Genomic DNA, 24,360 nt, shown 5'->3' on the forward strand with positions numbered 1-24,360 from the left:
TGCACGTATGCGGATGCACCCCTCTCCCCCCCAACACACTGACTACAAATGATCTTTGATCATGCACAGCTCGATGTAAACACTCAATGTTTGACTAGAGCACTATTTAGTCAATGAGACCTCATGAACTTACCTTGCCAGTCTATTTCAGCATATATACCTTAGAATAGGAAAGTCTCACTTGTGGAATGGAAAAAAGAAAAATCACTGAATTAGGTACAAATGAAGTTTTAAAACATGAAAAACAAAACGTTTAAAACATAAAAAAGTCAAATATGCAACTATGTATAAAGATTGCAGATTTGCATGCAGCCAGTTTCACCTTTTTAAAATCCAATACAATTCATTTCTGAAGTACAGTTCATTTATATAACTTGTTGTACCTTTGGCTAAAAACCTTTATTTATCCAATCATTTTCAGCAAGTGTTTTCAGGTTCCCTGAAATCTGCCAGGTCCTTCAGAACGAAAAGGCACTGCTCGCTCTGGAAGAATCGCGCAACCCCTTCATTTTACAGCGCTCGGATCAATCATCTTGCAAGACTGGGGCCCCAGGACAAGCACGCTAGCCTAACGTAGAAATCAACAGTCTTGTGATTCGAGCAGCTCTCCCGAAGTCCGACAGTGACTTTGGTATGCAGGATGCCGTGATTGTGAACCATATTTGTTTACTACCAACACATTTTCTTAAAGACACGATGGCAGTAGGAAGAAGAGAGGTGTATCTGCTTGCAGATCTTCTTCGCACACCATTTTAAGGCTGACCTTCCCAGAAAATCGGACACGGCTTCTGAGAAACGCTGCGATCTATGATTTAAGATTGCCAACTTGAATTGTTCCACGAAAGCAGCGATGCGACACCAAATATCATCTGGGCACTTAAAAGCCACGGTACCTTGAAAAACCTATGGGGACACCTGTTGAATTCTCATTCTCGTAGTTGAAGCGTCTTAAAACCTTAGCCAGAAACCCGACCGGACAGATGTGGCTTTTGGCATTAGCCTCAGGTTAGGGGAACCTTTCATACTCGGCACGTTTTTGGTGTGAACGGAAAGGGGAACTCAAGCTGCTACCAGGCTACAGCGGAAGAGTTCCTGCGGTGTGAAAGGGGCTATTAACAGGATTCTAAAAACCGTCGAGAGCTCGCCGAGGATACGAAAAACACCTCTGGAGGACAACTTAAAGCCACATGCACATGTAAATATCATACGTGGCATATTCCAAGGAGATGCTCTGTAGCCAGTGTTGATTTGCGGTACCTCGTCACCGGTAGGGACATCAGCGGTAGTGATTGCCACAACATTCTGTCTTCCTCGTGCGGAGCTTGTGTTCATAACATTGCTCTTTGTAGACACAGATTCAACTTATACTTGTTAGTACAACAGTACATGTTTGCAAGCGATGCAAGATGTTTCAATGTGATAGGGCTTTGGATTATTTAGAACACTGGTGTGAAACTCTAGGCCCGGGGGCCAGATCCGGCCCGCCACATCATTTTGTGTGGCCCGTGAAATGCTGATTTGACTGCAAGTTTCTGGCTAAAACACCAAACTTGCAAGTTGTAAAAACTGCTGTTTCCGATCCGTATTTTGGACAGTTTTACTGGCCTCTGATTTCAAAACTAGTTGTGTTTAAAATTTATTTGACTTCACAGTCATTGCAACCCTCTCTCAGAAACTATAACAATGTGGCCCACGATCAAAGATGGAATAGAAACCTATTGTATTGACTTTCACCAGAAGTTACACACACAATTGTTTCTCGGACACAACCTAGCCACGGTTTTATTTATTTTATTAAAAAAGAAATACATCTTACTTTATAAATTAAAAAAAAATATCCATGTAACAAAACCTCACATTCAGTATAACAACTCACGCAAATAATTTACATGCATGCATGAGAAATAAAAACATCTTTACGCCAAAATAAAATCATAGCATGAAAACATTTTATTCATATATATATATAAAGCTTTTAAAAAATAGGCCTCTGATACTTTGAGGTGACATGCTAACACTATATGGGTCTTTAAGGCTGTGCACACAGCAGCCAATACAGATTGTCAATGTTCCGTTAATATTGGAGGGGTAATTCAAAGGGCCGCTCTCACAACAACCCTATTGAGGTAAACAAGACAGGACACTGGAGCTTTCGTGAGTTAATAAGTCACTTGCTGAGGTCGTACCAACAACATGTGGTCAGGTGGTGGTCCCAAAAAAAAAAAAAAAAAAGAAAGAAAAATAGCCAAAGTAAAAAAAAAAAAAAAAAAAAAGATGCATCGCAGAATTTGCAACAAGTGAAAATGTGCAGACTGCCACACTAAGCTGCAATCCCTCCCATGAACAACCACGAGAAAAGGGGCGTGTTAACAAGGGGCGTTAACATACGAGGTAACCTTTTATGACACTTGGCTAATGGCATAATTCTATTTGGAGAAGGCGGCTCCTTTTCTGTGGAAAGACGGGCACTGAGCCAAGAAAATAACTCCGAAATGCACTTTGAACCTTAAACGTGCTAACACCCCGTGCATGCGTGACCGCATAACGAATTAACTGCGTGCGGGTGGGGATAAGTCATTTCAAGAAATAGTTATATGCTGTCCGTGACTGTAAGTAATTGCCCCTAACATTATATAACCTTGCAAAGTGCCGGTGGAAGGGATAAGCATCATGTGAACGTAGTGATTAAGACCGATCGTGCTGTGGATGCTGTAAACGTCCGGCAGTTGCAAGGTGACCGACGGTAGCGAACGCGTGACGTAATGCATGTGTGTGTGTGAGGTGCCAGCCCGTTTATGTTTGTGCTCACAGAGCAATGCTGTTGGTGCGGTGCTCAGAAAAGCAAAGGAGTGAGATGGAAGGAGCGTTGCGGTCGCCAGGCAGACCCCTGGTGTCACCGCTTTCCATTGGACTCCTGCTAATGACCAGATCCAGACTGGCTCCCGCTTCCATAATCAGGGGCACGGTGAGACAGCAGTCCAAGTCTCTGGTGCGCACGTGGTTCACCTGGAAGAGCCCATTATATCAAATCACCAGAAACTAAAAATTTTTTTGACAACCCCAAGCTATGTTTTAGGTTCATTTTTGTCTTTTTTGTAACAACTCTCTTACATGTATTCTGTAATCCTCTACATATTTGACATTCACCAGGTGGATTTGTGAATTTGGTATTCAGTTTAACTCATCCTCAATTGGTGAATTCCTGAATGCTGAAATGGAGGGATTGATTTACAACAATACACAGGCATATATATTCTTTATCCTTTGTGAAATGCAGATACAATCACCGCCTCTTAAAGGGGGGATGTGAAACTTTTCTTTGTTTGTGCACTGCCCCCCAATGGCCAAATCACACAGACAGGAAGATGCCGCAATTGATTAGTTCTGAGTCCAAAACTATACATTTATTTATGGTACAAATTAAACTTGTTTCTCAGCACTGAATGTAGAATTCATTTATCTTTGACAAGCTTCGCATGTCTGGAAGGAGCTAAACTTAACCTGAGGCGTTTGAGGAAATGACCAAATATCGCCACTTAAATGTACTGGCACAGTCTTGCTGCATTTTTTTTATTTCCCAAAATGAAATAACCCGCAAGCCATTTGTATTTAGGTGTCATCTTCTTAAAATTGTAATTTGACTTGAGGAGCGTAAGACTTTTCTCCATAATAAATTGAGGCATGTAAAAACAATTACACAATTGATTTTTTTTTTGTTGTTGTCAGGAAAAGTCTATATATTCAAACCAGCACTGGAGTACAGCAGTGTTACTTCTGCTTATGTCCACTTTCCTCTGCTAAACTGTGCTCAGAAAAACACCAAACGAGCTTTATCTCTGATGTATCTTCTTCAAAAGAAGCAGTGGGAAGCCTCACGTCTCCTAGTGTGATTAAAGCTTTGTATAAGTTATGTCCCAAATTTGGGCCCTTAGAAATAAGAGGTACCTGAAGTATACGGTCGTAAGGCTTCAGGCCGGCCTGATCAGCCGGACCTTTAGGGCGAATCATGTTGACATACACTCCTTTTTCCACAAGTCCATCAGATACACTGAATCCAAAGTCATGGCTCTCGGGATCCTTTCTGATGTTTACCTGCATATATGTAACAGGTATTATTCTGTGTTTGTACAACAAGACCTTGACTAGAGCATTACAAAACCATTAATGTAATATAATGCACCAATGGGTACTTTTGTATGATGACCAACTAACATCAAATAGATTCGCCCACGTTTTTAAGTGAAGCAGTGCTATAGCAGCGGCCATCGGTGACTACTGAATCTAAAGATGAAGAGACCAATGAGTCAATTAAGTCAATGTAAAACCATTCAAACACCAAAATATTCAGAAATGTCTAAAAAGACAATGTAAAAAAAAAAAAAAAAACAAAAAAACTCAAATGCATTGAAAAAAAAACCCTGCGAATTTGCATTTGGTGCGAGGAAGCTGTCCAAGTGTCAGTCGGTGTCACATGACCAATGGGGTATAACCTGATTGGCTGACTATTTGAAATGTTTTATTGCTTCACGAAGGGCTGACAAACCATGAAATAATAAAAAGCCAACCAACAGGCCATGTGTCAAAAGTATTGTAAAATGTTGGCACTATCGACACAAGGCTATGTTACGGCCAAGCAGCAGCTTTGGTGTGCTGCCATGATGACTCTCAGTGATAAGAAATAAAGAGTTTCATCTCAAAATACGATTTTACCCAAACCAGGTCAGTCCGTGAAGGGCACAGATTCCATCAAGAAGATATATACCGGAAGTCAGAAAAGAAAATCTCAAGAAAAATACTTTCTAAATTAAATGAAGTAGACATATTTTTCATCTTAATGTGACTTTCGTGTGTACAATTGAAAAAGCAAGTCATTCCCCTGATTAAAAAAAAAAAAAAAAAAGGACCTCTACCTTGTGCAACGCTAGACTCATCGAAGACAAACTATTGGAACCCCTGCCACATCCAGTCAACATGTCGATGTTGCTCCGGTTCTTTGCCGCCACTTTGACTTCCTCTTGTTTAACAGGACTTATTTCTGACAGATACATTGAGTCTTCGTCCGTCTTGGTCTCCTCAAGATACAGACTAAAAGCGCTACCTGTCATAGATGCCTGTAAAGAGCACACGCAAAAAAAGGGGGGGAAATGACAGGGTGGTATGTATTAAAGCTATCTGAATGTGTTGTGCTTTGCAAACATCATTTAGTATGGCAACTGGTGTCCTGTCTGCCCCGTCTGATTTAATAACAGATTACGCACCCAAGAGATTAGCCTAAAGCTTCATCTGGCATCATCATAAAGCCTGTGAGTAGGTCAAATCAGGTGGAGAAAAGGAGCCTGGGAAACGGAACGGGGTGGGTAAGAAAGCCTACCTCCAGCTCGCGGAGGATCTCAGACTGGCCACAAGTCTCCAGGTCCTGCAGAGCCTGGGACCAGAAGCTATCGTCCTGATTCATGGTGCCATGGCAATGAGGGGAGCTGATGAATCTACGACAATGCAGGAACCACAACATGAGAGCGGTCTTGCAGTCTTGAGGCCGATGCTGCCTTCAAAGGCGGTGGGCTTTTTTTGTTTGTTATTTTGCTTTGTGTAGGAAAGTCCCTTTAAAAGTCTCAAGACCACACTGGACACACCTAAAACACTGAAGTCCTTCATAAATGGTTTCTCTTTTTGTAAGTACAAAAGTAATTCCCATCCCCGCTCAGAAAGAAAAAGAAAACAAAAAACTTACAAAAGTAAAAGCATGTGACAAAAAAAAAGGTACAAGGAGACATATGGCTGACGTGTCTTGATGTGTTTTGGTGTGGAAAAGAAAAAGGTGACACACCAAAGAGCTTGTGGGCAATTAGTAAAGCAGATCAGAGAGAGAATACCTGAGAAAGAAGAAACAAAAAAAGGGACGGTTTGGACAAGCAAACAAAACATGAAAGCATCATTTGACAAACAAATGCCGCTATGGTGATTTAATATCCATCCATCTACAGTATGACTTAAAGTTCAGTTTGCATTTGTCAAAAAAAAAAAAAAAATCAAACAAAGTAAAAGCAAAGCAGCCTCACAGAAATAAAGTTCAACAAAAGAATCAAAGCTGCACTCACATAAAAAGGTGACAGGATGGAGACAGACAGATGGGGCCTACTCTTTCTTACCCGGGCATCTTGTCCCAGTCATCCTCAGTTAGTCTGCCATCGTAGAGCCCCGTGTGGTGCAGCAGTCCTGCAGAGCTGGTCCCAACCGGGCTCCTGTACTTTGATCTCCTCCATTCACCGGGATTGAGTAACATATCTCTGTGAAGATATGTTCCTAAAAAACAAAAACAATCACTTTTGTAAAAACTGGACAGACAAGGGGTCCGCTTTGGAACAAACGTACTCTGCCGACCTCACCTTGGCTCCCGTAGCCGCCGTCGCATCCCGAGCCGTCCCAGGAGCTCATCGCGGAGTCAATACTGGGCACGGCGGCCGAGTACATCCCGGAGTGTTTGCCGATTCTCTCAGAGTCCATCAGTTCATCCTCTAGGTCACTCAGGAATCCAGCTTCTCTGTCCAGGACTCGCCGCCCATCAAATTCTGGAAGTGAGCATGACCATGGAGCTAATGTAAGCACAATAGTTAACAATACCATTCATTGAGCTGCATCATCATTATCGACACGAGTCTTTTTTTTTTTTTCTAACCTACACCAGTCAAAAATACACTGTGTTCAATGAACACTAAATTGTAATCGTGTTCTAGATTTCCTGTCAGTCCAGTGTTGTATGGGCAGGAATTGACTGGATTTAATATTTGTCATTTTGATTTTTTTTTTTTTTTTGGCTTTTAGGCACCAGAGTACCCCTGAATAGCAGGATGCAAGATACTACTGCTGATGAGTTTCAAGGTACTTAAACGCCACTTAAATTTCTCATATTGTTCCTGCAGTGTGTGTGTGTGTGTGTGTGTTTTTGAGGATGCAGTATGGCTTTTATATGAAAATGTAGTCTTGAAATTAATTCTTGCAACCAGCCCTGAATGATAACATCCTCGCTATCAAGCAGATAGCATGGCAATTAATTAGCATGGTGAAAATCCGCTTGTTTCCGCTGACATTTCACAAAAAACACCAGACAAGCCCCAACTCATTTTCTGCCAAATAGTACATCTACACGTGTCAAATTTAATCTCAGCTCTAACTCTTCTACTCCTCCTGTTATTCGTACAAAATTACAACTGATGGATAGCTATACTAATTCAAGAAACTAAAATAGATTATTATTGCCCCAAAAGGTTATTGTGCTGTTTGCGCAGAGGTATATTGCGAGGCTTTACTTTTGAAATTTGTTTTTTTTAATACGGAGGATTAATAAAAAATAATTTGATTAGACGTCAAACATCTATTTATACTGAGAAACATCTTTTTATACTGAGCGCTATGGAGGTCCAACTTTCATTATAATCCGACTGAATTACGGTACCATATTTTGATTTTAAGGGGAAAAAAAACTTAACGTTTTTTTGTGTTACTTTTAACCTTACCAGGGTACACACTGACTAAGGCAACAAATATTCAAGTAGTAGTAGTAGTATTCAAAGTGTTTACTACCCGAAAATATCAACATATTTCAAAGCTGTAATTTTAATACACTTCTGTGAAATGATGTGTTTGCGACATGTTATAATGTTCCAATGAGTTATGTTAACTATTTTCAAACTTCTACCACATCTATATTTTTTCAACTGGTACTGCACCTATTCTCAGTTGTAGAGAAGAAGGCTAAGCATCATCCATCAGTCAAGCCGTTTTACTGGTTTTTTAATTGCATGGACAAGTGACATTTATTTACTAGCGGTGCCCTTGGAGAAAGCTGTGGGTTTTGCCACCTGGAAATACGCGTGACGTCATGGTGAAGGGCTAAGAACAAAACCGCTTTCTTGCCATAAGAACGAGGCGACGCCGAGATGCGGTCCGCTTGTTTCTTGATCTTGAGGGTGACCGATTCCCCGGCCATTTGCAGGAGGTGGATAGCCTCGCTCAGCGTTTTGCCTTTCAGACTGACCCCATTGATAGCCAGCACGCGGTCCCCTATGTGAATGGCCCCGGTCCTGCAGAGATTGAAGAGATGAGGAGATGGAGATACCAGACAGTGCTGGCAGCCAAACGGATGGGAAAATTGCAAGGCTGCCAGCGTGTTGACTGAGGGAGAGACAAAGGCGCTTCTTGTATGAGAAAACAGAAATGAGACAGCCACTGTTTACGGTCTTACTCAACTGAAAACATTTACGCAGAGGGCATTAGCGTCACTTCTGTCTCGAATGTAAGTGTCACGTTCTGTTTTATGACTACCTCGGATTTAGCCTGTAACTCACGGGCTCGCCCCTGACCCACGTCTTACCTCTCAGCAAGGCCTTTCTTGGTTAGGCCCGAAATGACGATTGGGTCAAAAGGCTCCTCTGTGCCTGAAATGGTGATTCCTAGTGGACCATTATATCTCTTCAGCTCCACGGTGTAGATGATGGAACCAGACATTTCCAGCTCATCTAGGGGCCCAGATTTAAGATGAGATTGTCACTATTTCAATATCTACTTGTGACATTTTTGTTTGCCGGTGTCTCGTGACGGTATTTTGATGTAAAAAATGTGCCTCGGCTCCATCAAAATCGGAAACACTGATCTAAACCGTGTTATTTGCTTGTGGGTGATATTCAAGACGCTTTGTCTTGTGTACAATAAAGGACATCTGTACCAATATTGTCCTCGTCTTTCTGTATTCTGAGCTTGACCATGTCTTCGGCCTGATCCAGGACATGCATGGCGTCCTCTATGGTGCAGTCTTCAAGACGTACCGTGTCGATGGCCAGCAGCCTGTCTCCAGGCTCCAGAGTGCCTGTCCTGCAAGTGTCAAAGAGACCAAACCTATTAGGTGGAACTGGGGATCCTATTACCATCTCATCGGGATCATAAGGGGTGACCGCAACCTCACCCTCAGCCCTAATCAACACTGATCCTTTCTCAAATATGCGCCCGCTGCTCTACTGAACTACATTTTATGGTCAATCCAATTATGATTTCATAGATTTGCTCTGCAGGTTTTGTTTATGGGGTGCGTAATTCTCAAGCACAAATAAACTATTGATGAAGCGGTCCCGTTACGATGTGATTAAACAACATACCTGTGGGCTATGCTTCCTTTTCTGATTTCAGAGATGATGAGTGGCTTGCCAGGCTTCTTACTTGCTGGTTTGCAACAAATAAAACGAGGGAAAAAGTGAAAGTGTTCAATTTTTTTGCTACACATAAAAGGAGATCGAATTTAAGAGCTATATTCAAATTGAACCTTAGATGTTTTGCATCAACTGGTGCTGTCGAGATTAAAACAATTTAGATATTGAGTCAAAGCTGTAATCGATTGGTCTAATTCATCTCTTTGTAATCTCTCCTAAAATATTGAGAAAAAACCTAAGGTTTTTTTTTTTTTTTTTAATTCAGATCCATTCTGTTATTGTGGCTGAACAAAAGCTTGATCTATCAACGACAAAGTTGCTTAAAGCCACATAGTGTGGAATTAATGCTGAATATCGGATTGGATTCTCGACAACACAATACTGTACCCTGCTGGACAGTTTTATTAAAGACACTTACCACTGATAGTGATACCCATCTCCATTCCTCTTCGCTTGGGTAGTTTGACATGGAAGGTGCCACTGCTAGGAACCACAGACTCTGATAGACACAATAAAAAGTACTTGTGTCTATACAGTTCTTGTAATGGATATGTACAATTTTTTTTTTACCTGCAACATCAAATTCAATCTCCACTGTGACCTTATTGGCTAGAGCAGAGTCTCTGAGCAGCTGATGAGCCTCCTCTAAAGTACCATCTTCAGTTGGGATGCCGTTAATGGACAGGAGTCTATCACCGACCTGTATCAAGCCACACCTGCACACAGCATGGCAGCATGTTGTATAATAATAAACATTTTCAAATTAAAAAACATTTTTGTAAAGACGGACTGTTTGATACACCTACTGTATATTTGATTCCATTACAATGCTCTAGTGTACCTTATATTTTGGTATTTTGGCTATATTCCTATGATACGATGTCTACAAGGGGGCCTAATCACATTGTGTCATTAATTTTGGGTTTCCAGTACGTACTAGTGTGCTCACAAACCCTCTGAAATTATTATCTTATCCTGGGAAATGACATCATCCATCCATTTCCTTTGCCGCTTATCCTCACTAGGGCAGCTATGGTCTTCGGGCAGTAGGCGGAGGGACACCCTGAATTGCTTGCCAGCCAATTGCAGTGCACAAAGACAAATATTCTATGCTATTAGAAGATGATTGTGGTTGTTTTAAATGTACAGCATGCATTTCTCTACTTTTATGATAAGTTTGAGAGAAATTTTCAACAGGGATTGTCAATAAATACTCAGTGCCACCATATATTGGTCATATCTCATTGCGCATCTCAAGGCAGCACTGTATTCTTATTCTATCAACTGCAGAATTTGGCTTCAGGTTAGAAAAAGGAATAAACCCATGCACACTTGAGTGCTTCATGGTTGTTGGGTTGAATGAACAGAAAATGTCAAAACTACACAACAGTTCGGATAAGAATTCAGCCATTTTCTACAAGATCCTCAATAGGTGTTTTTGTGCCTCGATACAGATGAAAAAATGTTTAAAAGAGGAACTAAGCAAGAAAAAACATCTTGTCTCTCAGCCTCATTTCTATCAGCATGATGCATCTCTAATGTGCCTGCCTTCAAACCAAATAGTCATGAGGCTAAAATTAGCCTGCTTGATGTGTCATTGCCTGGCTGAATGATTAGCACTCATAAGTTGAAGGTGACCCCCTATACTGTATGATATGTGCTTAATGTTTGTTGTCTGTGCATTACCTCTCAGCGGGGCTGTCTGGTTCAATGAAGCGGATGATGGGAGGAGCAGAAAGTGTTTCTGTGGCAAAGACGCCCCCCTGCAGCTGGATCCCAAAACCTGTAAGCGGATCCCCCCTCAGGACAATCTCGCTCACTTCCACGTGAAAAACCTGGCCCCCGGGGCCCACAGAACTGGATGCCAGCGACACTGGGGGGGTGTAAACACAATATGAGGAACTGGTGTGAAATAGAACAGGCATGTGTGCTGGTCTACCACACACAAAAACACAAAAGGTGACAGGAAAGAAATGAGTCATTCAGAAGTGTCAAGTCATATTTTCGATTAGCAATGAGACATACAAGCATGATGAAACTGCAACACTATCTTAACTTAAACAGCCAACCCATCTTGAAGAGAAAAACAAAAAACGGGCAATTATCTTTTTTCTATGTTTTTTTTTTTTTTTTTATAATGTATCCCCCGATAGACAATGCATCCGTCTCCTTATTGGAAGGAGCTAATTCTGCATGTTTAGCAGTTTGGCATACATGAGCTCTTGTGGTCCTTCTTCCTGTTCCGCCTCCTTCCAGTTGAGGTCCGAGGGCTGGTGGGCGCAGTGGGCACCATGGGGCAGGGCAGCGTGCTGCTCCCCTGGCTGGCGAAGCCTGAGGTGGCTGTGGAGGAAGCAGAGAAGCCACCACTCACCAGAGCTGCAGACGTGAGACATTTTACTCTACTTACTGTATCAACAGCCTTGCAAAGCTAAGGGCAGGGTTTCCCTGTATTTATTGAACCATGGCATATATTTTACATTCGAAAAATATAAGAATAAATTGATTGGGACAATATAAAATGCTTAATGTATAAAGGATTGTCATTTTATGACTGAAAACAATCTGTACTCATGTGCACTATTAGCTCTGAAAAAGAATGATAGAGCGAATATTTTAGACGGGAAATAGTCTTTTCCTCTCCATCAAACACTCTACATAAGATGCTCAACATCACTTCATGTCCATAACCCTTAACCAGTTGTCACCAAATGTGTGCGCACATCTAAATTCATGAACTATGCAACCTCGGGAAAATACATTTTAAAAGTAATATTTATGTGGACTTCGCGTACCATGGATGAGCATGTATAGCCCTAAACAGCAGAATTAAACAGGGCCAATGTAGTTCAAATTTTTTTGGCTACTTGGTTTTAACCACTGCTTCACAAGCCATATAAAATGTGTGCTTTTTTTTTTTTTTTTTTAAAACAGTTTGCACACATTTTTTTCTGGCTTTAAAACATTGCTGCAATGGAAATTTGCTATCGGCAGATCCTCAAAACAGAGACCGGACTCAGGTGCAAAACAAAATACAATGTGACCAGGGCATCCCTGATTGTCATGTCTTTTTAAAATGCAATATTAAAAAGGAAACACCACATGTAAAACAAAGGTCTGAAAAATTGAAAATGGTTGGCACTGAATGGACCTTCATGGACCTCTGTCTTTAGCTGCTAAAACAGGGTTGTGAGCTTGCTGGTGCTTATCGGAGCAGTCTTCAGGCAGTAGGCGGGGGACTCCTGGGACTGATTGCCAGCCAATCGCGGGGCACAGAGAGACTAACAACTATTCACACACCCAATCCCACCTAAGCGCAATTTGGAGGGGCACTTTCTCCCAAATTCCAAAAAACATGCATGCTAGTTGTATTTGACACTGCCTGTCTCTGTGTGCTTGGCTTGCAACCAGTTCCGGCTGGGCCCTGCCTACTGCCCGAAGCCAGCTGGGATAGCAACCAGAAAGCCTGTGACCCTTGTGAGGATACGCGGCTATAGAAAATGGATGGATGGATGGATGGATGGATGGATGGATGAAAAAAATGTTAAGAAAAATTGGCAATCATTAATAATGCCAACTATTTTCAGATTTTTGATTTGAGTTTTTGAGTCCAGTCCGTATTATTGGCTGAGTGTAAAATCTAGGCCAGTCAAATTCAAGTCAAACTCAAAGTCACTTTTCCATAGGTGTCAAACTCTAGTCCTTGAGGGTCAGTATCCTGTATGTTTTCAATCCTTCTCTTCCAAACACACCCGAATGAAACGATCAGGGTTAGGGTTCTTATTTTCAAAATCCTACAGAGCTTGCTGGTGAGTCAATCATTAGAATCAGATGTTGTGGGGAGAGAAACCGGGAAAACATGTAGGATATCAGCTCTCGAGGACCGGTGACACTTGTGCACTATTCGTTTGTATGAATGGAAACAGGTGGATACATGCGTTAAATGTATCTCGAAGCATCTAATTTCTCAGTCTATCGCCGATACAGTATACGTCGCTGGCATAGACTGATGAATAAAACTATTTGTGGCAAATATTTTTCAGATCACTTACTGAAACCTGATTATTTCCTGAGGCTGTCTCAAAATGCACAGTTTTGCTTTGATTCACACCCATGACATAAAAAGAAGGCGGTTGTTGAAGTTGCCACAATTTCGCTGAAGTGTTGAGGAAAATGCTCCTGCGCTTGGCGTCTTGCCAGCAGCAAGTCTGTCACAAACGATCACTTACGTTTGCAGTGGTCCTGCTGGTTGTGTGGGTGGCTTGGGCTGCCCCATGTCTTGCCGTGGCTGGCGTGTGGGGGCAGGCAGAAGTTGCTGCTTTGGTCCCATTGATGATGGCTGCTCTTCTGTACTCTAACTGAAGCGGCAAACAAGCACTCGTGAGTAAGGCAGAACCGCTCTTGTGTTGTGCACCTCTCTAAATCCTACCCATAAAATCACACTTCCATTCCTCTGTCTAAAATTGTACCACAACACACACCGCCTGGGGGATTATTCGGAGCACAGTAATTGATATTTAATGTCTTTCGCCACGGCACGCCTAATCCTTTGGTTTGATGCGTTAAGAATGTTTGACGCGCACTGACTGTAAGTAGTGTAAGGTGAAAATGCAGAAGCTTACTTTTACTCGCAAACTTCCGTAAAACTGCGTTGAAATTGGAAATCATGTTTAGGACGTCATTTTCGAAAAAGCCCCAATGTGCAAAAAGGCTGTGCACAAGTTGGCCGCATACCCCTTGATTGTGTACAGCTGAATGCTTGATCTCTGATGAGGTGCAATGTCTTATTTAACAGCTTTCCAACTCAAAGTCTGGGTGCCAGATCCAGCTCTCAACACCGTTTAATTAGGCGCTCTTGACTTCCACTCAAAGCTAAATAATAATAATAATAATAATAATAATATTAATAATACATTCAGACCCAGGTATGCATTCATTTTGAAATTTCACATGGCTGGATGACAGATTTTCTGGCTGGAACATGTCACATAAAATGTCTAACCTAATGCTAGCTACATTCCAAGTCCATAAACCGCAGGTGTCAAACTCAAGGCCCGGGGGCTAGATCCGGCCCGCCACCTCATTTTATGTGGCTCGCCAAATGCTAATTATCACTTCAGGTTTCTGGCTAAAATAGCAAATTTGCAAGTTGTCTTTACCTTTTACAAGTTCTTCAGAAACAACAAGCACTTTATTTGGTAGCGATCCCCCTTTTGAACAGTTTTTCAAAAACTGGCAAACATGAGACAATCAAGTGTGTGACAATTGGACTTCACAGTCATAGCAGCCCTCCAGCTAAAACTGTAACTATGATTTGGCCCGTGATAAAAATGAGTTTGACATCCCTACAAAACAAACACGGTGCACATCAGCTTTTGGCTAGATGTCGGCCATTAAACAAACAAAAAAGCCGTGCAATACAACTTCAAGCCATTCATCCTGTAGCGTGACTGTATTGTCCAGTTCCTACAAAGCAAATACTTAAGCTCACAAGGTTGCATTTTGCAGGCATGGTGGATAAGTGGTTTGTACTTCCACATTCACTTTCTGGAGTTTGAATCTGGGCTTTGGTTTGTTGAAGAGGATAAAGAATCTATGGCTGTGAGTATTGAAACAGTATACATTCTAGCGAAATGCATTGATTTACCATTTGTGTTTCTCAATCAGGAGTCTGTGGGCCTCTAGTGGACCTTGGTGAAATTACAAGGGGTCGATGAAAACAAAATGTATTTATATAAGAACCAATGGTATTTATAGAAATAGGATTACTTGCGTCTCAAGGCACCCCTGCCTGTGGTATTTCTGAAATGAATGCCTGCAATAAAAACCAAGCCCCCTTTCTAATTGGTTGCATTATCCCACTCCTGACAATAAGCAGACATGGACTCCGATCACTGAGGCGCCCTTATGAAATCAGCTGACCTTTGTGTGTGGGAAGCACCTCAATAATTAACTTCTTTACAGATTCATTAAGACATGTGTCGCCGCACACTATATGTGACAGTAATCCTTGCTGCTTCCTGAGTGGGGGTCTAATCTGCGTCAGCTTGCTCACATGCACAGCGGATTTGCTACACCCATGGATGACGACGACGCAAGTGCATGATAGATTCGGCTCATTGCGAGAACCAGTCGCTTGAAATCTGAATTTAGAATGCTTCGTCCTGGAGAAATGGCCCTCTTTGCAGTGTACGCTAAGATCACCTAGAGGATGGTCGACAAAAAAGAAAAAAAACTCCCGCTTCATTCTAGGCTATTTTTAAAAACTCTTTCTAATCTCATAGTGGTCATATCAATCTGAAAACCCCCCACAAGAGATTAAGCACACTGGATCTCATGGTCATGTTTCTTGGGGGTAAATGAGCTGTCAAAACGTGGCTTTACTTTTGCAATATGACTGCAGACTGGAGATTTGACTTCAGAGGAACCGCTTATGTGCTACACATTGAGGCGAGAGTCTTAAAAGGCCCAGAGGAGCTGTTTTTTGGCTACACGTGGCTTTTAAAACAGTAAAATGGCAAATGACTGCAGTGTGGATGAGATGACCATCCGATGAGGACAGGCTGTCAAGAAATAAAATGTTGAAATGCCATTCGCTTTCTTCTAGGCTAAGCCCCCACAGCTGCCAACCCGCAAGAGTCTGCAGATCATGAGCAAAAGGATGAAGTGTGCGATTGGTTTGCTGTTTGTATCCATCAAGAGCCCAGTGTGGGGACTTGAGGCACAAGAATTGTGTTCTGTATGTAGTACACACGCACACATGTAAGCACACGTGCAGATACACATTGGCTGATTCAAAGTACACAGGGGAAGAAGCTGGGAGGCAGCTACACATTTCACTGCAACTCCTCGTAAAACAACGCCAAGAGCATCTACGTGATGGGAAGACAATGTTTTTCTGCACACCTCATTAGATAGATTTGTACAATCTGTATCTGTAGATTTGTACAAGATACCACTAAGAATTTCTCCTATACCGTCTTTCTAAGTATCGTCCTTCGGGGTCAAGGATGTACCGCAGGCTATCCCGACTAATTTCCGACAAAAGAAGCTGGAGCGCATTTTTAACTATCCATCGGATCTTGACATAATGTGCATATAAAAAGTCTACACGCTCATGTTAAAACACCAAGTGCATGTTAATTCATGATGATTAATTCTGAACACAGGCACGCCCCCTTATAAGTAGATGTGCACTGTTTCGCAACAACACAATATACACGTAAAACCTCAATAAGTTGTACACATAGGTAGTATACGACTAATGGGAAACGTTTGCAATGTTTTATCTTGGTGGCCATGGCACAGAAGTTTTTTTTTTTTTTTTTTTTTACATCCACAGCACATAAAGGTTTGAGCAACAAAAAACAACGGAAAAAGAATACAAAGAGGGGTTTTCATTGTTATTTTTCGCGCATGGAAAGGACTTAAACATTCTTGACATGTAGTAAAGTGAGAACTGAGAAAATCGTATCCTTTCTTTGAAATCTATCACATGTATTTGGGCATAACTTTAGTCACGAGGTGAAATCCAAGTCTTACCCGTGTCTTGCGGTCGGACAGGCAGTCTGCTCTGACTGGACGGTAGAATTTCCAGTTTGACGACATCAGTGGCGTTACCCAGAAGCTGTAAAGCCTCCATCAGAGAACAGTGTTCTGTGCTGGTTCCATCGATAGTCAGCAGGGCGTCACCCGCGTGCAGCGCTCCACACCTGTCAGCGTGACATACTGTAGCCAATGAGGAAGCTGGGAATATTTTTCATGTCGGCGCGTTCAATCATAGGAATGAGGCGGTTTCACCTCTCGGCCACGCTGGCCGCCTTGATCTTGTCTATGATGATAACTTGCTTGTTTCTGTATGTGGATGTGGTGAGGCTGAGGCCCAGGCTGGAAGAGGTCCCTTTCGCTATCTCCACAAGCAGAGGACCTGAGGCGAGTTGCACTGCCTCTGCAAAAAGTAACACGCATTTGATTCATAACAAGTTCAGACGGGCGCTAAAGACCAAATGTGCCTGATTCCCGAAATACACAAATGATTTAATCATACTTAAAGATCATGTTCACATTAAGATCTCAAACACTACTTGAGAAGAATGTCTCGGACTGCTCCGGCTGGTTTACTCATGTCAAGAGATCAGAACATATTTCTCTAGTCCTAATGACTTCACGCTGGCACCCAGACATCTGTCAAACATATTTTAAAATGATGGTAATAGTCTGTAAAGAACGGAAGAAGAAACTCTAATGGTGTATCAGCACAGGAGGGTTTTGATCTCATTCGACGCGAATCAATTGGTGGAGCGCAGAGTTCAAAGCAAACATGGTGCATCCGCATTTATGCTGCATACAGAAGAAATGAAGAAATTGAAGAAAGCCTCAATGCATAATAGGCGTTTCAATACAGGTTAAAAAACAAAAAAACAATGCTACTTCATATACCGATGCTTAAGGTCTTTTCAAGCACTTGTAAAGGCAAAAAATCAGTAATATTTCTCCGCTTTTTTTTTTATGAGCACAATTCAAAATGCTGGGTTGTGTTTTGAACCTGTTTACTGTGGATATTGAGGCAACTGGCTTAATTTTGCCCGAGGTTGAGATCGTACTTCAGCCCAGCAGACTGGCTTGAAGAGGTTTTGGGCAGGCTGAAGAGCTGCAGCTGAAGCCCATGTTTGAGTCTTGCTTACTTGTGAAATGAATGTTAATTTAATGTACCACTCTTAGAAAACATCGAAATATTAGATATCTCATCCAGGCTTGAAACTAGCCCGCTAGGTCATCTTTTTCACCCTGTTGAGGTAACATTTGACCCAGCAGTTTTAAATGTGTATTAAGTACATTGTCCCATACTAAAGCCCTTGTGTATCCATCAGCATGAGTGTGCAGCTCGACATCTTGTCCCCGTAGCATCACTGGAGCTTGGAGGCACATAATATTTGTCAACTGCTCATATCCAGCATTTTTATATAGGTCACGCTGGAAAAATGCGCTCGTTAACAAAGCCAATGCTGGCCCACCGAGGTTGTCCAGGAGAAGTGAGAGCCAGAGCCACGCATGACGGTGATCCATCCACGCTTTCCTTGTAGCTCTTGGGCCCGAGTGACTCCCCTGGTGGCATCTCCAGCGCCGAGCTTCACCCTCGTCCACGCGACCAAACGGCCGGCCACATTATTTGCCCTCGGAGCAAGGCTGCCCTACCATGCCTCCACATATTCCCCGTGTGTGCGTGTGTGTGTGCGTGTGTGCGTGTGTGTGCGTGTGTGCTCACCCATGACAGAGACGTCATACTCAATCAGGAACAAAGCTTCCTGGCTGCTCTGCATCAGCACGGTTAATGCGTCAGCATGCTTCTCTCTGTTTAAAGGCATGCCATCTATGCTCAACACTCTGTCACCAGCCTTCACCGTGCCCTCCCTGGAGAAAGACAAGTGAGGGAAAACATCAGCAGCGAGATGCTCATGCAAGCGTCCCCATGCCAGGCAGGCAAAATCATTTAGCGGGTCCACATGCGCGATCCTTCTCAGGTGAACCCAAAACGCTTAGCGGGATAAGTTGTTTTTTGGTGCAACCTATTTGCTCAAAGGAATAGTGTGATCTTTTCTTCGCCAGTTTTTACATTAGGGATGCCCCACCAGTGTAGAGACGATCAGGTTAAAAATTCTCTGATTTCACCAAACTGTTTCAAAAATTTTCAATTACTACAGAATTACAGTCAGCAAAGCTGTTTTGCATTAATGATGCCTTTGTGATTACTGTACTTCCAAACCAAATTCATAATGATAAATGCTTTTCCTTCATTTTTTAACATATCACCTAAATAATATTTAACAATGGAGATTGACAGGAAAAATATATCCAAAACAATACTTCTGGAGGACTGCAGTGCTCTTGTTAGCCCGCGTCCCCGACGCAAGATTTTTGCCGTGGGACGCCAAATTTCAATCAACGTGCATCCCCCGGACGCAACGTTTGGTGGTTTTAATCACTCGATGGAAGTTCATTTCAATTCAGTCATCTTCCAAAATAGTGTTGTGCATTTATACTATGAATAAAACAGTTTGTATAATCTAGAAAAAAACGGCAATTTACCCCCAAAGTTTTTTAAATGATAGATTTCAAAACTTTAATTTCAGTACGGTGATATTTTTGCTCAAGGTTATCTTATGATAACGTCAGATTGTGATATCGTCTACTCACAAACATTCAAAATGAAAAAATAATGGTACAATTGTGACTGATAATTCTCCCAATATGCTCATAGATGAACAAATTGACACGTTTCATGCTTTGCACACAAAATTTAGCCGATCACTTGAAAAAGTCTATTTTCATCTCTCGTTTGTTGTAAATGTACCGAGAAATATTAATACTGTATTTTTCATTTGGGCAACAGCACATAATATTTTGGTACTGCAATGTCCTTAGAAATGACAATGTATCTTGTCCTACCTTTTTAAAATTGTTGTTTATTTAAATATGTTTTTTTTAAATAATATAACAGCTATTAAATTTATGTCTAGCTTCAAAGAGAAGCAGTTGTCCACATATTATTTTTGGGGAAAAAGCTAAGTTACTTAGAAATCAAAACTTAGTAAATGTGAAAAAATAAAATAATATTGTTTCCCTTTCTTTTTACTCTGTCTTGCAAAGCAGACTGAAGTTGTATGACGATTCTTTGCAAATCTATACCTTGAAGCAGAAATCATTTTTGATTGAATCAAATCATTTTGAACCGGAGACCCAAAATCTGAATCAAATTGGGAGACAGTCAAAGATTCCCACCCTTAGTTTTTGGAAATCAAAATGTTCATCATTTTACTCTTTTATTTAGCAAACCTTGACCACTTACTGACACGTTTTACAACTTAGTTCACCATGTCTGTTTTGATCTCGCAGGTCATATTTTCGCATTTTTACCCGACATCTTGTCATGAAATTTCGTCTGCAGGATCTGGTTGTAGAAAAAAAAGCCTCCTAAAAGTCTTTGAAAATCTTTAGGCCCAAAAATACATCAACTCTGCAATTTTGTTAGTATCAGTGACAAATCAAGTAATTCACAATTAGATATAACTATTAGCCAAGAGCAAACGCTTCGAAAGATCGAGAAGAGGAACAAATGACACATTGAAGCTGAGTGGACTTTTCTACCAAAATGGACCGTTATATCAAATGGATGAAGAAAATACTGACGGAGGCCACATGAAAGTTCATTCTATTATTTTAATACATTTTATTGTGACGTTTGTTCATATCCGTTGTTGTTTTTTGCTCACATCTTATACACAGTTTGAACCTTAAATGTTGTCTTTTGTACTGCACGATTTTTTTAGTTTTTTAGTATTGTGAGTCCCGGGGACCCAACACTTTTCAAAAGTAAAATGAGCACTGCTTACCTAAAATCACCATTTCAAAAGTTCAGTTGATCATGGCTACTTATTAGTTAGATAGTTAGTGCGTTGGTTGTGAACTAAACATCTGAATGTGTTAAATACAACCTAAGTCGATAGAGAAAATCTGATCAAATGACTATGACCAAAATGTAAGCCACAGGTTGGATACAACAATGTGAAACCTACACCCGAAAAGTGGTTAGGTCAAAAATAATCCCCTTATGGCCAAAAAAAAGACCAGCCCAATATTTGGGTCAATTCGATCCAACCTTCTGGGTTGTCTTGCTCAAAACTATGCAAAGAATGGTTTGCTTGGTGGAGGACGTCAAAAACTATTTTTATTTCCCACAAAACAACACAGAAAGTTGGGTCAAATTGTCTCTGTCCTTTTATTGACACATAATGGGCTATTTTTGACCCAAAGCTTTTAGAGCATGCAGACCAGTCAATTGTTTTCACAGGGTGAGGCAAACCATACCTTGTACGTTGCGCGTTTTGTATTTGCTCAATTTAAAAGCTGTCTCCAACAGCCAAATACAAGATAGCACGCATTTATAACATCCAACCATCCGTTGATTTTCTATAACGACTTAGCCTCACACAGATTCAATATTATCATTCCTACCTGTCAGCGGGACCCCCCGGCCTGACGTGGGTCACCACCAGAGGACGAGACCTTCGCCAGTCCTCATGATAGCCCCCTTGGGCAGACCAAAAGAACTAAAGGTCAATTGTCTTCAAGAATAACACTGTTAAGATGGGCACTGCTGTACCTCTTATGACAAATCCAAAGCTGTTGCCCTCTTTCAGCAAACAAACCTCTGTGGTTTTGGTTTGGACTCCTGATGGAGTCTGGACTGTTAGACAAGAAAAAAATAAAGTGAAAAGACAGAACCAGCATTTCTAAATACATACAGTGGGTATCAAATGTCTACAGGACAACTCTGTTTAGATTCCAGGTTGTTGCGATGTAAGAATGAGGCCAACATAGGTCATCAAAACTTTTTCAACAAGACCTAGTACCTGTACAGCTCAAATGTCTCTCTCCCTCTGTCCCTCTCTCTCTCCCTTTCTCTCTCTATCTCACTCTGTATGTACATATTAAGTTTATACCAATTATCAGTGGGTGTGCATACTTGTGCAATCACATGATTTTAGTTCTTCATTTTTAAAAACCATGCTGTGTGTATACACGTATGTGTACATATATGAATATGAATATATATATATATATATATATATATATATATATATATATATATATATATATATATATATATATATATTTTTTTTTTTTTTTTTTTTTTTTTTCGTTTCAAAGACGTTGCTGGGAGTACATAATATTTGTTTTAATTTTCCTTCTCATCTTGAAAAGATTAAAAAAAAAATACACAATTGTGTTGCACGTTATAAGTGACATTAACAGTGGAAAAGATTAATAAATAATTCTTGCATTCATTTGTTTATACCATTAAAACCTTGCATTTGAACTTGCGATATATTGTAGACTTTTAATATCCACTATATCTGCAATGCATGGCGACTTCATGGCGTACGTAATGGGGGCAGCTCGTACTCCACCTCCAGGACAACTCGCTCCCCGATGTTCTTCAGCAGGCTGATAATCTCATCGTGGCGAAGCTTGGACAAGTTGATGCCATTCACTGACTTGATGTGGTCTCCTACATTCAGCTGGTCACTCCTGGGGGAAGGTGGCACTTTATCAAGGTGTAAGCATTTCGTTTGAAGGAGAATGTTAAATCATAAACCAATTCCTGTTGTTGGCGCCCGTCTGCCTTTGATTCCAGCAAATTGCCGTCCATCTTTTGCAGTTGGAAATTTGTAATGTAAATGTCCATGTACATGTCACCTCTCATGTGACACCTTAAGTCATCTTGCAACTCATTGCAGGACTGATTAATTGACTGCTTCTGAGCCTTTTTCCTTTCTCACCTCCGGGCCGCTGCCAACGGACGCCACGGGCAAGCACGGAGACACGTTAACAAGCAGGGCCGACTGGCCTGTCATCCGGTCGGCTCTCATCACACAATGTCACCGCCAGTCTCTCTCCTGTCTGCCCGCATGACTCTCCACTCAGTAAATTAGCTCACACATCCGCCGAGCATTTCTCACGCCGCTTAATCATCACCAAACATGACTTTTTCGACAACATTTTGCTGTCGCGTGGTTGACTTTAGGAAAATGGGTTGGCAGAATGCGACGAGTTCATTCTGGGTAACGCCCACGAGTAATCCTTTAGCAAGGAGGGATCTTTTGATGAACGTCTTTTTCGATTCTCAGTGACCCTTTTATTTTAACTACAGATCAAAGCATCTGATTTCCGTAGCATTAATTTTTTTTTCCCCCCAGGTCAAGGTCTGCTGTTCCTCCGCATCTCCCCTTTAAAAGAACAAGACATTTTGTGGATAAACCTCTGTTGGCATTTAGCTGACTTCACAGTGATATCCTGCAGGTGAGCTAGTGTAACTTTGCAGCATAAGCTTGTTTGTGCAGGCGGATCTAAGTGGTGCAGACAGCATGGCGTGGCTGCATGCTCTCCTCCACATCACAGAGTGCATGCAGATCTCACCTGGCAGCCAGCCCACCTGGCCGTAGGTTTGACACTCTGGGCTTGCCGTCCTTGTCGGAGCCCCCGGAGATGGTGAGGCCGAGGTTGCTGCCTTCCCTTTTTATCAGGTCCACCGTAGTCACTCCTCGGTACTCTTCTGTGGAGCCACCGTATGGCACATGTGGAGCATTAGCCTATGCTTGACACAATGAAAACTGTCCTCTCAAAAACATTGACTTTCTCATTTTTTATTCTTCAAACTGTTGGATCACTCACAATAAGCGTTAAAGACTGTAAAGATTAGAAATAAAACATAGAATTCAATCTCCACTCCTGCATCTATTGAGAGTCACCGTCAAGTCTTGTGGTCTGTGATATGTTGTGGTTTATTGCAAAGGTATGGGAAAACAATTACGCCTGTTTAATTATGTGTGCTTGTGTCTGCTCTGGTTCATTTATAAGGACAGACCAAGCACACAAGCATTTTTGACCATCCAAAGCTCTTCAGCGGTTCAGTATGCAGGTGATTGCATCCGCATGCATCAAGCTGCAGACAGAAAACTAGGTGATGCACAGTCATGTTTGACTAAATTGTACCTGAAAGGCTGCGCCTCTGGGAGAAATGTGATTGGTCAGATGCCCCCGACTGCTTGTTTCCTTTTGCATATGGTCCCTCATCTGAGGAGACAGCGAGGAGGAATGTTAGGAAGAACTGTAGCTCAATGAGGAGAGAATCTCTGCGGCAGATGGCCAAATGAACAAACTCTTATGCACCTCATGACAGATGCACACGCTTTTATTACCATGAACTGCTCCTTGGGTATTGTGGGTCCTGGGTGGATGGGGGGCAGACTGAGTTGAATAAGTCAGTAGCTTAATGTATGTACCTTCTGCACGAGAATGATTCGTCCATACACAAGTCGATGAACAGGTCAGAGGTGTTCATTGAACAGAAAGAAAAAAAAAAAAACATTGGAAAGCATTTCCCCATCACAAGAATGTATTTTCAGCAAGAGGGTTCCAGGCAACTGCTTGAGCCTGAGGATTCTCTTGATGCGACAGCGTGTGGTAAATGGACTGTTATCTGCATGGGGAGAAAATGATCATTTTCATGGCATTTCGAGCAGCTCCCACAATGAGTGCTCAATTTGCTCTCCGGGAAGGAAGTGTTTCATTTCTGAAACGTGCTGTATGTATGTTAGCAGTG

At 41.7% G+C, this 24,360-nt stretch overlaps 1 protein-coding gene across 3 annotated transcripts in view; it reads right to left on the minus strand.

The window, feature by feature from the left end:
* Positions 1-1,775: 1,775 nt before the first annotated feature.
* The window catches only part of LOC148427951 (glutamate receptor-interacting protein 2-like), a 32,132-nt gene continuing 9,547 nt past the window's right edge, over positions 1,776-24,360 (minus strand). For 2 of the 3 annotated variants that reach the window (XM_088403823.1, XM_088403832.1), the window contains 23 exons: positions 23,751-23,831; positions 23,175-23,310; positions 22,141-22,286; positions 21,358-21,441; positions 21,210-21,285; positions 18,463-18,608; positions 16,998-17,145; positions 16,740-16,909; positions 13,427-13,555; positions 11,415-11,540; positions 10,887-11,073; positions 9,771-9,916; positions 9,619-9,699; positions 9,150-9,213; positions 8,723-8,868; positions 8,372-8,516; positions 7,915-8,081; positions 6,387-6,569; positions 6,150-6,303; positions 5,372-5,486; positions 4,911-5,111; positions 3,946-4,092; positions 1,776-3,006 (listed from right to left, as the gene is read on the minus strand). In XM_088403823.1, the coding sequence (XP_088259949.1) occupies positions 2,806-3,006; positions 3,946-4,092; positions 4,911-5,111; positions 5,372-5,486; positions 6,150-6,303; positions 6,387-6,569; positions 7,915-8,081; positions 8,372-8,516; positions 8,723-8,868; positions 9,150-9,213; positions 9,619-9,699; positions 9,771-9,916; positions 10,887-11,073; positions 11,415-11,540; positions 13,427-13,555; positions 16,740-16,909; positions 16,998-17,145; positions 18,463-18,608; positions 21,210-21,285; positions 21,358-21,441; positions 22,141-22,286; positions 23,175-23,310; positions 23,751-23,831 (3,179 nt within the window). In that variant the 3' untranslated portion in view covers positions 1,776-2,805. Of the gene's footprint in view, positions 3,007-3,945; positions 4,093-4,910; positions 5,112-5,371; positions 5,874-6,149; positions 6,304-6,386; positions 6,570-7,914; positions 8,082-8,371; positions 8,517-8,722; positions 8,869-9,149; positions 9,214-9,618; positions 9,700-9,770; positions 9,917-10,886; positions 11,074-11,414; positions 11,541-13,426; positions 13,556-16,739; positions 16,910-16,997; positions 17,146-18,462; positions 18,609-21,209; positions 21,286-21,357; positions 21,442-22,140; positions 22,287-23,174; positions 23,311-23,750; positions 23,832-24,360 lie in introns of those variants that run through there. The other variant, XR_015863861.1, reaches the window with a different exon arrangement.

Source organism: Hippichthys cyanospilos, chromosome 2 (assembly GCF_059441005.1).
Source record: "Hippichthys cyanospilos isolate Australia breed blue-spotted pipefish chromosome 2, RoL_Hcya_1.0, whole genome shotgun sequence".
In the NCBI taxonomy this organism is placed as follows: domain Eukaryota; kingdom Metazoa; phylum Chordata; class Actinopteri; order Syngnathiformes; family Syngnathidae; genus Hippichthys; species Hippichthys cyanospilos.